This window comes from Perognathus longimembris, chromosome 15, assembly GCF_023159225.1.
Source record: "Perognathus longimembris pacificus isolate PPM17 chromosome 15, ASM2315922v1, whole genome shotgun sequence".
NCBI classification, from domain to species: Eukaryota; Metazoa; Chordata; class Mammalia; order Rodentia; family Heteromyidae; genus Perognathus; species Perognathus longimembris.
This window is the reverse complement of record NC_063175.1, coordinates 20,568,863-20,583,137: the sequence shown is the minus strand read 5'-3', so window position 1 is coordinate 20,583,137 and position 14,275 is coordinate 20,568,863. Positions and strand designations below refer to the sequence as shown.

Sequence of the window (14,275 nt, the reverse complement as noted above, 5' to 3'; positions counted from 1 at the left end):
ACCATGCATCTGTGTATTTTACAGAGCTTTTGGGGTGAGAATACTGAATTCATTACACCATGCAGGACTGATCAAAGATTAAAGAAGGTGGACAGCATCATTAAATCTGAACCAAATTTCTGGGTAGGCCATGTGGTCTTTTAAGAAAATATACGCCAGACTCCCATTATCCATGCTGGGGACAACACTGGAACTGATAACTAGTCTCCTGTTTGCTTCCTCAAAATGGAAAATAAAGCTCCAATGGAAATAGAAAGGAAGTTCCCCCAGGTGGATCTCCTACTTGTCTCTTGCCCTGGTTGGTAGGACTGGTTACCTGTATTTGCAGCTGTATATGTTCACCTGGCCTCCCAGATCAGACCCAGGGCTCTTCAAATGGACGTCCACCACAAACAGCTGGTCTACTTCTGTGGCATATTCCAGCACAATCACGTAGTGGCCAACCTGTGGGACATGCAGCCGCAGATGCAATTCCACCTGCCAGAGAAGTGGAACAAACAGATGGTTATCCAGACCTGAGATGCCCTGGGGATGTTAACATCCACAACAGAGAGGACAGAGGAGAGAACTCTATGTCAAAACAATAAGAAATGTGGGAAAGGATGTGCAAGAAATACAGGTGCTTTGTTAACTATTGGTTATGAGTGTGGGGTCTGCAGTCAGATTGCCTGTGTGTTCCAGGACTTGTTACGACTTGTTACTTATGCCTTGTGTCAGCATCCTCCCATATAAAATGAGGACGACAGAAGTACTCAATTCTTAAGATGGCTATGAGGAATAAATGAATTAATACAGGTAGAGCTCTTCAAACTGTACATGGCATGTAATAAATACTACATAAACACTGATAATTACAATGTGATTACTGCTTTTACTCAACAGTATTTCAGCTTTAGCAGTATAGATGTACTGCATTTTGTAATGGCTAACATTCTATTGCATGAACATAAAATTATATATTTTACTTATTCTCTATTAATGGACAGTTAGGCCCTTCATAACTTTCTCCACAATATATACTATTAAATCATCATCATCACCATCATCATCACCATCATCATCATCATCCATCTATATTGATGCTAGTATTTTTGTAAGGTTACCAGAAGTTGAATTATTGGGTTAAAGTGTTAGATGTGCACACTTTGAAATTCTTGAGCCAGCACTGGAGTTACATTTCTTAGCAGTATAAGCTCAGGCTCAGCAGAACTTTACCACACTTCATTAAAATGGTCCTTCTGCTCTTTGCCTTCAGGAAGTTCATGTTTACTGTTCCTTCTGAACAACCCTGAACCATATAACCACCATTTTTCACAGTGATTTTCTTCCCACCACTTAAATAATAGAAAGGCTTCCCTTGGGGGAAACGTGGATTATCCATCCCACATTTGCTCTTAGAGAGTAAAGTACTGCATAGTCACTGGCCCATATGGAGAGGTCATTACCAGCTTCTGTCCCCTGTGCCTCTCCAAATGAATGCTTCTCCATCTGTACTCTGCCACAGAGCAGACATGGCTCAATGACTTATCAGGACTTCTCCCAGAGTAAGTTTTTATCTGACTTCGAGTCCTAGCAGCACTCTATTGCAAATTTCCATTGAGCTTCCTTTTCTTTTCTTTTTTTTTTTTTTTAGCTTCCTTTTCTGAGTCCTTTGATTGATTTTTTTTTTTGTGGAAGACTGGTTAGAAGAATTTACAATATATTTGATGGTAAAAGCAGGTTGTGAGAAACTCAGATAAAAGACAAGAAAATATGTAACAGAAGCTCTATATTTTTGGCCTCTACTATTTACCTTTTAAAAGGGGAACTTGACTGGAGTCTGTGTCACACTGGTTTTGTGGCCAAGCCTGCCCTCTCCTACTTACTGTTTCAGAGTAAAGACACAGGTTGTGGGCTCATCAACTCTGTTGATTTTGCAAAGCTAAGAGAGGATAACTGACATTTCTAATGTCAAAATGAAGATTCAAATAATTTGGCCAACAAGCATATTTATATATCTGTCCTATGTCAGGCCACTGACCAGTTGCTGGGCATCTGTAGGAAACTAGGCAGATACTGATCTTCCCCTCAGACTTTCAATCAAATAACAGACAACTAGAAAAATTACAATGTAATAGTACATCTATGGTAATGCTCAAAAGAGGTGTTCTGGAAACATGTCAGATGGGCCTGACCTAATCAGGAAGATACAGGAGAAAAGACGGCTTCCCAGAAGAAGCAATCACTTAGTCATCATGGAGGGTAATAATAAGAACCAGACCACAAGGGAAGAGGAGGGAGAGAGGGGAGCTGCGTGGTGTAGGAGGCTCCCCTGCAACATAAAATGTAGTTGGGCCACCTGCACTGCAAGTCTAGGAGACTGAAGGTAGACCACAGTGACAAGAAACAGAGTGACAGGCAGTATGATACACTGGGAGGTAGGAAAAGCAGTCTTACAACACATAGTAAAATGTTTGTCTCTATCAGAAACAATGTTCAGATTGTGTGCGTGTATGTGTGTATGTATATGTCTGTGTGCATGCGTGCATGAGTGAGTGTGTGTGTGTGTGTGTGTGATAGGGTTGGAGGGCAATTGTTATCAGATATTTCTCTCAGAATGAGCATGTAGCATGCACGATTCCTATAGCATGCAGAATAAGCTGGGAGATACAGTGAACAACAGTGAGCAGATGGGACTGAGATCCTTATGAAACATGACGGTACAGATCAAGTATTCCCTATATAAAAGTTTGGGACTAGGAAAGTTTGAGATTTTTTATTTTTCTACAATTTAGAATTAATTCATAAATATACTGAGATATTTTAGGGAGGAGACTCAAACCTGAACATGAAATCCATTTGTTTCATATACAGAGGAAAATTAATCCAGCAAGAATAATATGGAAAGCATCATTTTGGGACTGAGGGCATGGCCCAGTGGTACAACACTTGCCTACCAGCACACAAATACACACATAAAAATATTATCAGATATCTTTCAGGACCTCCTCTAACTCTGTAAGTGAATTTGGGCACAGTAATCAATAACAGCACTGTCCAGAGAACTTCCTGTGATGATAAAAAATATTCTGTCATCTACACTGTCCAACAATGGACAAGTGAGACCTTGAATTGTAGCTAGTGCAACTGAGGAGCTGACTTTTTAGTAATATTTAAGTGTAATTAATTTAAATTTATATAGCCACATAGGGCTAGAGGATACTCTAGTGCCAGTATTTATCTGTACGTATTCAGACAGAATAGTAAAAAGTATTTTACCCAATAAAAATGAACAGCCCAAGAATTAGTCTTTCATGAATCAATCCCAAATGGCCCTGTGAATTGCTCAGTGCTTTAGCTCTGGGCTAAACTAGAGGTAACACATGATCTATGTTATTAATATTTTTTTTGGAAGCCTGGTGTACCTTAGCTGTGCCCTCTTGCTGCAGGAACACACACACAATGCACACAACTGTATGCACACATGTATAGGCATGCATATGTATTGTTATGTGTACATGTATGGGCACTTGTATGCATGCATGTGTGTACACACACAGGCATAGAAAGGAATGCAGGAAACTTAATGGTAGAATGAAGTAGAGGGAAGATCATGTCATTTCTATTATATTTCACTATATTTTATTTATTTACATTTATATTATCTTGCTTTACTCAACATAACAAACACGTATAGTTTTGTAAAATAAAAATTCTAAAAAGAATAAGATGCAATCAAGACTCTTTTTGCTACTACCTTCGAAATGTTAGGAAAATGTATACATCTAAATGTTTGCGTGGGCTGGGAATATGGTCTAGTGGCAAGAATGCTTGCCTCCCATACATGAAGCCCTGGGTTCAATTCCCTGGCACAACATATATAGAAAATAGCTAGAAGTGGCGTTGTGGCTCAAGTGGCAGAGGCCTTGAGCAAAAAGAAGCCAGGGACAGTGCTCAGGCCCTGAGTCCAAGCCCCAGGACTGGCAAAAAATAAACAAAAAAAACTAAATGTTTGTGAAAGAATTAAAGCCACTGACATTTCCATTTCACATAATTAATCCCTGAATAAACAATTTCTTTAATGGCAAATGAAACTACAGTAGAGGAAGCTGTGTTTACTGTCTTCATGTTGAAGAGCTGTGTTATATGTTCTGATTGCTGATATACTGTACTTTTAATTCAAATCTTGAATCAACACATTCTTACATTTGGTTCTCAGGCTCAAAGGACTCCTTGAAGAAAAGAGATACCGAGGCCTGTGATAACTCACCCGCCAAACCACAAGGCAAGCTTCATTGGAGCGTAGCAGTTCTGAGCCCTAGTAATTCAGTTATTACAAATTGCTCAGTCTACAGGATTGAGCAGTGAGAGACTTTGTCCTCTCAGGGTCAGCCAGGGAGTTTCTGGAGGCTTTTAAGGGTGAGTCTTTTTCTGAGTCAGGTGGGTCTAGGAACCTAGCAGGAAGGATTCTGTGGTTGTCCATGCCCCTTGCTATGTTGAGGGACTGTCTGAGAACAGCCTAATGTGAGGTACATCCAGGCCTAATCCAAATCAGAGAACTCATCAAAGGTTGATTGACGCCTCTGAGAAATTCCTCCTGAGTCTCCTGAATTTGAGAAGCAACTGTGGTCAGATATGGACAGAAGGAAGTATTAGCTTTGACAATAAACCTAAGTCTGTCCTACCTGTCTCCCGCTGAGGTCCACCATGACTGGGTGTGCAGGCGTGGGCTGCCTCACGGCCACGGGTCTCGGTTCCCCATCAAGCAGGAAGTATGTGGCCTCACAAGCCACAGTACAGGAGAACCTGGCCACTGGCAAATGCTGGTAAAGCAAGCAGCTTCACCAACACAACAAAGTATAACAGTTACAACATGAATAGCACAGTGCATCCCAGAGGCCCCTTAGTCAGCCCATCTCCCTCAGCATGAGTCCTTCCTTCAGCAACTCTTAGTGTCCACTGCAGAAACCCAGCAAGAAATTTTCATCTGCACCAAGAAGGGAAGAAACAAAGCTCTACAAGCCTGGATCCGGTTTTAAACTGAAGCCTCTCATCAAATTTGTGACCTTGAGGCTATTACTTGAGCATGCAGCAAATTTCCACAGGTTTAGGGCAGTAGCCACTCATAAACCAGCCACTCCAAGCAAAGTCCTTGGGATTCTTTCATGAAGGAAATAACACCCAGAATAAAAATTACAATTAAATAATTATCCAGAGCATCCTGTAGCAGTTGTGATCTTGGGCTCTATGGTGAACCCTTGTGCTAAAGGCTCCTAATTCAGAGAGAGGACGCTGATGACATCATGGCTGTGTCTTCCACCCCTTATACTAACTTGGCCTGGGGAGATCCTGAAGAGGCACATGGCGCTGTGACTGGCAGCTGCAGCACTGGGGCTTCGTAGTAGTCCCTGGGGAGTAGCACCAGGTAGTCCTAGCAAACAAAGGCCAGAGACAATGACTCATTTTGGTGGTAGGCTACTCTGGTAATAAACATAACCAAACACACTGGCTAAATTAGTACTAACCAGGTGAAAATCTCTCCATCTCAACTGCCTGTTCCTCACTCCAGCTCAGCAGAACCCACAAAGCAACTGCCCATATGGTCTTTCTCTCTCTTCTTCCCTTACTCTCCCTTCCCCCTCTTCCCTCCCTTCCCCTCTCCTTTCCTCTTCTTTCCTATAAGCCATGCTCACAGTCCTTTTGTTTTCTTTTGGGGTGTGTGTGTGTGTGTGTATGTGTGTGTGTGTGTGTGTGTGTGTGTGTGTGTGTGTGTTAGAGATAGAGCCTAGGCCAACCTCAGACTGCAGACCTCCTACCTCCACCTCCTTAGTAGCTAGGATTACACTCATGTATTATGTCACCTCTGGCCCTTCTCTAGGTCCTGAAATAAGCTGCTCAGGGTAAACATGTACATATTTTAAACATCAAAGAGAATTTTGGTCTCTTCTTGATTGTTTATAAATCTACAGATGCACAAAGATAACAGCCTGTCTGTGGGTAAGATGTTCCTTTTGAGATTCTGGCTGCCTTCATCACTCTAGAATACTGAATGCTGATGACATGTGACCACTTTCTACCCCCACACTGGAGCAATGCTCACCATGTGTGGTTTCAGAAATGAGGTTATGCAACCCCTGGTGGCTCAGAAAACGGAACTGGCATACTGCCTGGCCTAACCAGAGAGAAAAAGAACAGATTCCCCCCAAGTGTGCCAAATGAGACCCACAGTGTAAATTCAGCTAAGCAGTTATTCAGGAAAGAGCAGAGCTCTGGAGTTTGAGATGTAGAGGAGTTGACAGCTTTCCAGCAATGCCAGATATGTGCCCACACCATGTACATGCAGGGACAAGGAGGGATGTTTGCCTCCACTGGGGAGAGATTCATACATGGTCCAAAAAGTATTTTCTCTCTTCCGAGAGACATGTCAGAGTGGAGGGGGCCTGGGAAGATGGAAGGAAATTGTGGCGCAGGTGATGTGGTGATCTTACTAGTTGGGTCTTAATGTTAAGATGGTTATTGTTCTAGTAGCAATTTTCCCAAGGTTGAGCCTATATATCCTCATGGTCCTATGGTCCTACCAATCCTAGAACAGTAAATTTTGATGATACATGCTCAGAGGAAATGGGATCATAGTAGGGAATCTACAGATGCAAAATTTCACAAGTACACACTAAATGTTATTAAACATCCTCTGTGTGTAGGGAATAATGTAAGAATGTTTTTTTTTTCTCCATCAGTCCAAGTTCATACCAAGTTCATAATGGACATCAGCAGATTTTTCCTCCTCCCCATTTCTACAACAGTGAATCATTTTTAGCCTTTTTGTTTGAAAGCAGTAAAGCTTTCTGCAAAGACAGTGCAAGAAAAACAAGGTTGGGAGAGAGAGCTTAAATCTTCACATTACCTATGCAAGCTCTCAGATTTGCAAAGGACAGAAACAAGTGAGACAGACTTGTAGTTAGTGGGCCTGCACCTAAGACTTGCCCACATAGCCAATCCAGTCAGTAGGGTTGTGCCAAAAAGAAAAGCTTTATGTTTTCAGCTCAAAGTCTGGAAAACAAAGCTTTGCCACAGACCATGCTATAAACTAAACAAGCCCAGTATCGGGAAACAGACTCATTTCTCCAACTCCCCATAGATTCCATGGCTAAGCTATTGGTGTTTGCAGGCATGGCCTTTCCTTGGATGAGAATTCTCTGTCAAAGGCAGAGACTTTTGAGTAGGTTTGAGGGGAGATAGAGCAGGAAACGTACATGGGGGAAGCCCTGGTCCCTATGGCCTCTTCTCTCTCTGCCCTACCAAGAACCTCTCTCCTACAAGGGTCTTCGTATGCTCCAAGTTCTTCAGATCCCCAGGAAGGCTTCCTTTGTAGGTGCCCTTCTGATTCATGGTGGGAACTACCCAACAAGCTTTTGAAAGGTAAGGATCATCTTTATAGAGGTTTTGAATTTGTTCTGACACCCGTGTGTCACTATGACTTACAGTTTCTGGTTTGTAGCCACAGAGAAGCTGTTGAAAGGACATAAAAGGTAACTTTAGGAAGGTTCCTATGTCATTTGCTTCGCAAAGGTCTAGTGTGGTGAAAGGAAACCATTTGGGATTTTGATGTCTGTGGCCACTGTAGGTCTCCTGGGAAAGGGGTCAGGCATCCCCCAGAGCTCACATTCAGAACTGTCTTACCAGAAGGACTCCCTCCACCTTGATACAAAAAATCCATGTCCCTGGTGTGATTGAGAATGGATCTGCAAAGCCATTTCCTGGGACTGTGACAAAGGCTGGCTCCTTGCTGGGCAGAAAAGTGATCTCTTTGCTTTGAGTAGCACCTATTAGAAATACAAAGGACTATTTAAGATGCCTTTCTACCAGCCAGTGTTAGGATTTTAGATAATTCAATTTTGAATATTGAGTTTATATATCAAGAAGTTGAAGGTAGATATTGATCAGATTTACTGATCTTATTTTTTAAATTATGCATAAAATTATGAGTATGCATGCATATAAAGTAGATTAAAATGTGTAAAATGCTCACTGTAGCTATATATGCTAGGATTATAAATTTTGATTTGCTAAATAAGTAATCATATTAATACTTGTAAGCTGATATCGACTCCGGGGTTCATAATTAAGTGTTCTACTTCCCAAGCCACACCCATAGTCCTTTAGTTTTTATTTTGTTTTCCAGATAGGGTCTTTCCAACTTTGAGGCTGGCCTCAAACTGACATTCTCCTGTCTCTCTCTCTTTACTGCATGGATTAGAGGTATGTACCACTGCAACCAATAACAACTATAAACTGTTTAAGAATATTACTTGCATATTGTATGTGTTCAATATATTATACTAGCTATTAGATTATTTTGTTCATACAAGATTTTACTTTTATTAATGAATATGCAGTCACTATAAAATTTTTAAAAGTTGTAGTTATATTACCTAACTGTTGGGTTGGTTTTGTTTTGTTTTGTTTTTTGGAATGTTAGAATCTTGTTGTTGTTTTTAACAAATCGAGAACCCTCTACATCTGAGTCCAATTGACACTTTCCATGAGAGGAAATGTTTGTTCCAAATCCTTGCATTTGCTCTATATTATTGGCATCTATGGTGTCTACTATATAGATGTCAGGCATGGTACTGAGTTGTGGGAACAAACAAGTGGACACCATGCTGATTGCATGGCAGAAACTGGGGAGGCAAAACATGCAGACTAGAGAACAGGAGAATATGATAGGCTGTGGGCAGTGGTACTCAGGAGGAGGCCTACATTACCTTGGGAGTACATAAGTAAGTAGACTTGTGACTCAGACTTGGAGAACATTGTCCCAGAGAATAGAAAGCAACTCAAAATGTATTTAAACTGTGTGAGTTCACAGACAGCAGATTTATGGTGACATTGTCCCTCAGGTTGAAGGCAGAGAGATCTTGTAGAAAGTTTAGCCACTTTTTAAGCCTCTTAGCTCTGTTTCTTCTTTGGTCCTCTTCAGTCTACCACATTCTTATTGAGAGAACAGATGCTGAAATATTCTGTACCTGATAAAGTGAGTGAGCCACTGCTTCCTACTGGGAATTAATCAGCCTCCAGCCACATAAGCTTGGCTGATACGACTTGAAAATAATGTCCTTTCTTCCTTAAATTCCAACTCTGCTATGGATGCTAAACAAAGATGCTCTCATCTTGATCCTAAATTAGACTTCCATTCATGCTATTTCATGTCCTTATGGAATTCCCAATGCTTTCTGGAATCTGTTTCCAAGACTAGTAGAAGACTTATTTCCTATTAGGGTGGAGTTACAGGCCTTGCCTCCAAATGTGATGAGTTGTGCTCTCTTCTGCCAACTCTCAGGGATCCCTCAAGGAGCTTTTCAGATCTTTCTTGGAGCTCTTGAACTGCATGCTATATATAGGCCTCATCTTAAAAATCCCAATCCTTGCCAGGTGCTGGTGGCTCATGCCTGTAATTCTAGCTACTCAAGGAACTGAGATCTAAGGATTACAGTTCAAAGCCAGCCTGGGAAGAAAAGTCCATGAAATTCTTTTCTCTAATAAGCTATCTAAACGAAGTGGTAGAGCACTAGCCTTGAGCAAAAGAAGCTCAAGTATAGTGTCCAGGTCCTAAGTTTAAGCCCCAGGATTGGCACAAAAAAATTCTTCTTGAACTCCTTGGTTTGACTGAAACAGAATTAGGGGAACAAGCAAATGTCTCCCAACTAGCATCTAAAAGGTGACATCCACTTCATTATAAGTCAGCTGTGCTCAGTAAAGATATCATGACCCTGGGTTCAGTCAAAGTACAAAGGTTGCTCTATCAACTTCTAAAATGTCAGTTAACAGTTTAACAGCAAACTTTAAATGTACAAAAGTTTAGAAAATGGAAAAGTACCAAAGGACCTCCAGAGTACTGTCCAATCAGACCCCGGTCAAGGCTTAATGTTTTCTGAGTACAGCCCACTTGGTGAAAACTGGAGAAACTTATTCTTGACCATTTCTCATTTGGAAGGAGGCTTACCTGACTTTGTCCAAGATGGATAAATAGTTATATGGCCAGATACTGTTTCAGCTCCAGGATTAATATATCTCAGAATAATGCGAAATAAAGAGAGATTTGATTTCCCCACATTCAGCGTTAACCTTACTTCATTCTGAAAAAATACCAAAAATTCATGAGGAGAAAGTTGGTTAAAAAGAATTTCAGTTAACCAGTTACTTCATTCTATTCACATCTGGACTTGTCATGTATTCACACTGTGCATACACACACACACACACCCACACACACACACACACACAATATCCATCCATACTCACTTTGCAAACACCAAGTGACTATGCAGGAATAGACAGGCCTAATAATGAATTAAAATCACTTACAATTAAAGTTAAAGTGACACTCACTCCCCAGCCACTGAGATCCTCTTTGACTTTTTGTAATCAGGCAGACAGAGTAGAATATTAGATGGACTAGTTTAAGAAAGCCACGGTGAAGGCTCAACCACCACTGGCTGGGGAAAATAAAAAGGTGGAAGAGAAGGAAAGGAAAGCATATTATTTCATGCCACCACCCCCAAAGAGGAACCACTGCAGGATCTACATCACATTTGGAAAACCTATATCGTCACCGAAACCAAAGATGACTGTGGAAAGGTTTAGAGACCCCAAACACATTGGTGGTAAAATCTGGATCTAACTGAAATATGTCTACTCTGCCTTACAAAGCTTTATTCTCTCTTAAGCTCCTGTCCACAGTGAAAGTTAGCTTTTCGACCTAGAGGAAGGGTCCATTGGGTCCTCAAGCCCTGGGATCACACAATACTTTGTACTTGATCCCATGACTTTAATGAGAAAAAAGTAGACTATTTTAATTCAGAAACACAAACTACATGTCTAAATCCAGTAGTCTAAAGAAAGCTCAGGAATTATGGGCACTAAAGAAACTGAATTGAGAGGGAAAAATGAGGGAAGAGGTAACAAGTTGGATAAGAAATGTACTCACTCCCTTACATATGAAACTGTAACCCCTCTATACTTTACTTTGACAATTAAAAAAAAAAAGAAACTGAATTGCTATGATTAAGTGGACAGGAGATGGTATGAAGTGTCTTAGGGTTCCAACTGGGAAAGGCAGCTTGACTGTAAGTACTTTGGCTAGAGAAAATTATCATTAGAAACTGCCAGGGGCTCCAGGATAACTATGAACCATTCTAGTTTCTGTAAAGACTGCACTAGTCCTGGATCTGCTAAGAACAAGCACTGGGTTTACAATTTACTTCTCTTACTCTATTTTTTACACCAAGAGACAGCTTGAAGAGACCAGCCATAAAGAGAAATTCTGAAGACAAAACTATTCAGCAAACCATTTGGTGTAAACCAACTGCACAACTCTTGGAGGGAGAGGGAAAGAGGGTGGGAAATGAGGTAGGAGGTAACAAGTAAAACAAGAAATGTACTCACTGCCTTTCATATGAATCTGTAACCCCTCTGTATCATTCCATATTTTTAATAATAAATAATTATTCAGCAACCTTACCCATTTTTGTTAGAAATACTGTATATGATCTAAGCATAAAACAAAAGGATAACTTTTCTTACTGTGATGTAAAACTGAGATACATAGATACAGTAGAAAAGAATGAAGGAAAGCATAAATATGGAGGAGACTGAATTGCAATAACTAAAACTAGTCTTTTGTTTCTATTCAGATAGTAATTTAAAGAATTCTAAAACAAAGCATCAAAAATTATCAACACTAGAGGGAGGTAGGTGAGTCTGATCTGGGGACACACTGTGTATATGGATATAACAAAATGAAATCCCCCTGTAAAATCAACTGGCATTAATTTTCAAGTGTGGAGAGAAAAAAACCAAATGACAAGAAAAAATTAAAATTTTAAAAATAACTGCACAGAAAATTCCAGAATCACATTTGGACAAAGTATCTGGGTATGTGGCCCTACCAACCTAGCACATAAAATTAACCATCAAGTCACATATCCCACTCAAGGCCAAGGCATCAACCCTTGATGGTGATAATCATTACCACAGCCTCCCCAAGAGACTTTCTCTATCCTCCAGAAGTGACTGTTCCCATTGTTTTCCTTTCATGGTACTTATGCCATTGACTAAATAGTCATTGTTCTTGTTCCTCTCTGTTTGTTTCTGAATTGATTTTGTTTGGATTGAGACAAGAAGCATTGTTTCCTTCCCTGCTGCTAACTACTCACATCTTCAATGGTGCTGGCACATTGTTGACACATATTACTGTCATTTGGAAGAAAAAGCATGGAACTGGAGATCATCATGTAAAGCAAAATAAGCCACCATTCAGAAACACAAATGTTTAGGTTTTCTCTCATATACAGACTCTAGTAAAAATTTTAAAAATTAGGGAAAGGGCCTGAACATACATGAGAGGACTGCTTAGGGGTACAGGGAAGAGCCAATAGGAGGGCAAAAACAAGGTGATGGGGGGTAAATACAAGCAAAGCACATTGCATGCATATGCAAAACTATCCGAAAGAAACCCAATTTAAAAAAAGTTATTAAAAAAACGGAAAGGAATGATAGGAAAGAATCGTGACTGAAGGCTAGTGGCTCACACCTACAGTTCTAGGCTGATACCCAGATGATCACGGTTCAAAGCCAGCCTGGGCAGAGAAGTCTGTGAGACTCCATCTTCAATTAACCAGCAAAATGCCATACTGAAGATGCAGCTCAAATGGTAGAGAACCAGCCACGAGCAAGATAGCCAAGTGAGAGCACAAAGCCCTGAGTTCAAGCTGTAGTTACTGGCATCAATAAGCTAACACAATCCAAAAAAAAAAAAAATAACAGAAATGTATGTGTGGAAATGCCGTAGTAAAACTTCTTACTTCATAAAATTACTATTTGGTAAAAATAATAAATGAATATATGAACAGAAAATTAGCAACATTAAGCTGGATGTAATGGCACATGGCTATAGCCCCAGTACTCAGGAGTTTAAGGCAGGAGGATTGAGAGGTTGAGATCAGTATGGGTACAAACAAGGCCCTATCTCAAAAAATATTATCCATACTAGCTTCATTGGAATTAAGTCAACTTGTTTTTCATTTCCTATAAATAAAAATGTTCCCTATGTTATAATGTAGCCTAATGTCACTTAGGAAACTTCCTTCTTCCTATAAATCTGTCCAGAGACAAACATCATCTTTCTTAACTTTCTATTTCTGGTTTAGGGGCCAAATTAAAGTAGCAATAAACTATGAAACCCACATATATGTTTATCAGTTAAAATCCAACCCTACACTAAATCCTGACTTCAACCCCAGCTCCTACTCTGGAGAAAAAAAATCCTGAAATCAGTTTTGGGGACCCTGAGAAGCGTGGGTCATGCTGCCAAGAGGGTGGCCTCTGCTGCATACCTGTACCGAGGTCATTTGGGCATATCCCCTCCAACTAAAGTCAGGAAATGCCAGCGGGTCAAATCCAAACCGAAACTCTCTTCCATTAGGTGAAGTACCATCTTCAATTTCAAACTTCATATGATGCAAATCCGGGAAATAGTAGTTATCCTCAGGCCTTTTATGGATAAATGCACACAGATATAGGAGATTAGGATTGCTGATCATATGAAAACCCTTGAATCTCATACTTACTGCTGAAAGAACTCCACCAAGTTGACTCAGTATATTAAATAGAACAAATGAGAGTGGCCCCCACTCTTTTTCTAAATCATTGCTTTCATTCATGTAAACATAAACCACACATAATACCTACTCACTCCAAACATTAAAAGGAGAAAACCATTTAGCACAGCACATGTTATATCCTCATTACGTTCTAAGTGATTGTAGCACCAAAGTACAGTCAAACTTGTTTCTTTATTCATTCATTCATTTACTCATTAATAAACTATTCATTTGGAACACAAATATGAATACTATGTGTCTCACACTTGCTAACCACTAGATATACTAGTGACTACCTTATAAAATATTATATATATTCAATTTATAGGTTAAATAAATTAATTTCTCTAAGTACATTTTTGATCATTAGAATGACTTCTGTGTCTTTGTTACAGACCTTTGAAGTTCTTCAAAATGACATATGTTTGCCAATACAGTAACAAGCTAATAGCAGGTAGTGGTTTAAAGCAATAGACAACAATTAGTCAATGGAATAAAAGGGCATGTTCCTATACATTGCAAGGAGAAATAGAAATGCTTACATTTCTGGAGGAATTTTGTAAAAGTCCTTAAAAATATTTATACCATTGATCCAGTCATTCTACTTCCTGGAATCTATTCTAAAGAATGATTTT

General features: G+C 39.9%; 1 protein-coding gene across 3 annotated transcripts in view; it reads right to left on the bottom strand.

Moving 5' to 3' along the window:
- The window catches only part of Lama3 (laminin subunit alpha 3), a 214,209-nt gene that overhangs the window by 109,846 nt on the left and 90,088 nt on the right, over positions 1-14,275 (bottom strand). For 2 of the 3 annotated variants that reach the window (XM_048363240.1, XM_048363244.1), the window contains exons 19-24: positions 13,374-13,530; positions 9,983-10,115; positions 7,660-7,802; positions 5,313-5,410; positions 4,665-4,818; positions 317-477 (exon numbers count right to left, since the gene is read on the bottom strand). In XM_048363240.1, the coding sequence (XP_048219197.1) occupies positions 317-477; positions 4,665-4,818; positions 5,313-5,410; positions 7,660-7,802; positions 9,983-10,115; positions 13,374-13,530 (846 nt within the window). The remainder of the gene's footprint in view (positions 1-316; positions 478-4,664; positions 4,819-5,312; positions 5,411-7,659; positions 7,803-9,982; positions 10,116-13,373; positions 13,531-14,275) is intronic. The other variant, XM_048363241.1, reaches the window with a different exon arrangement.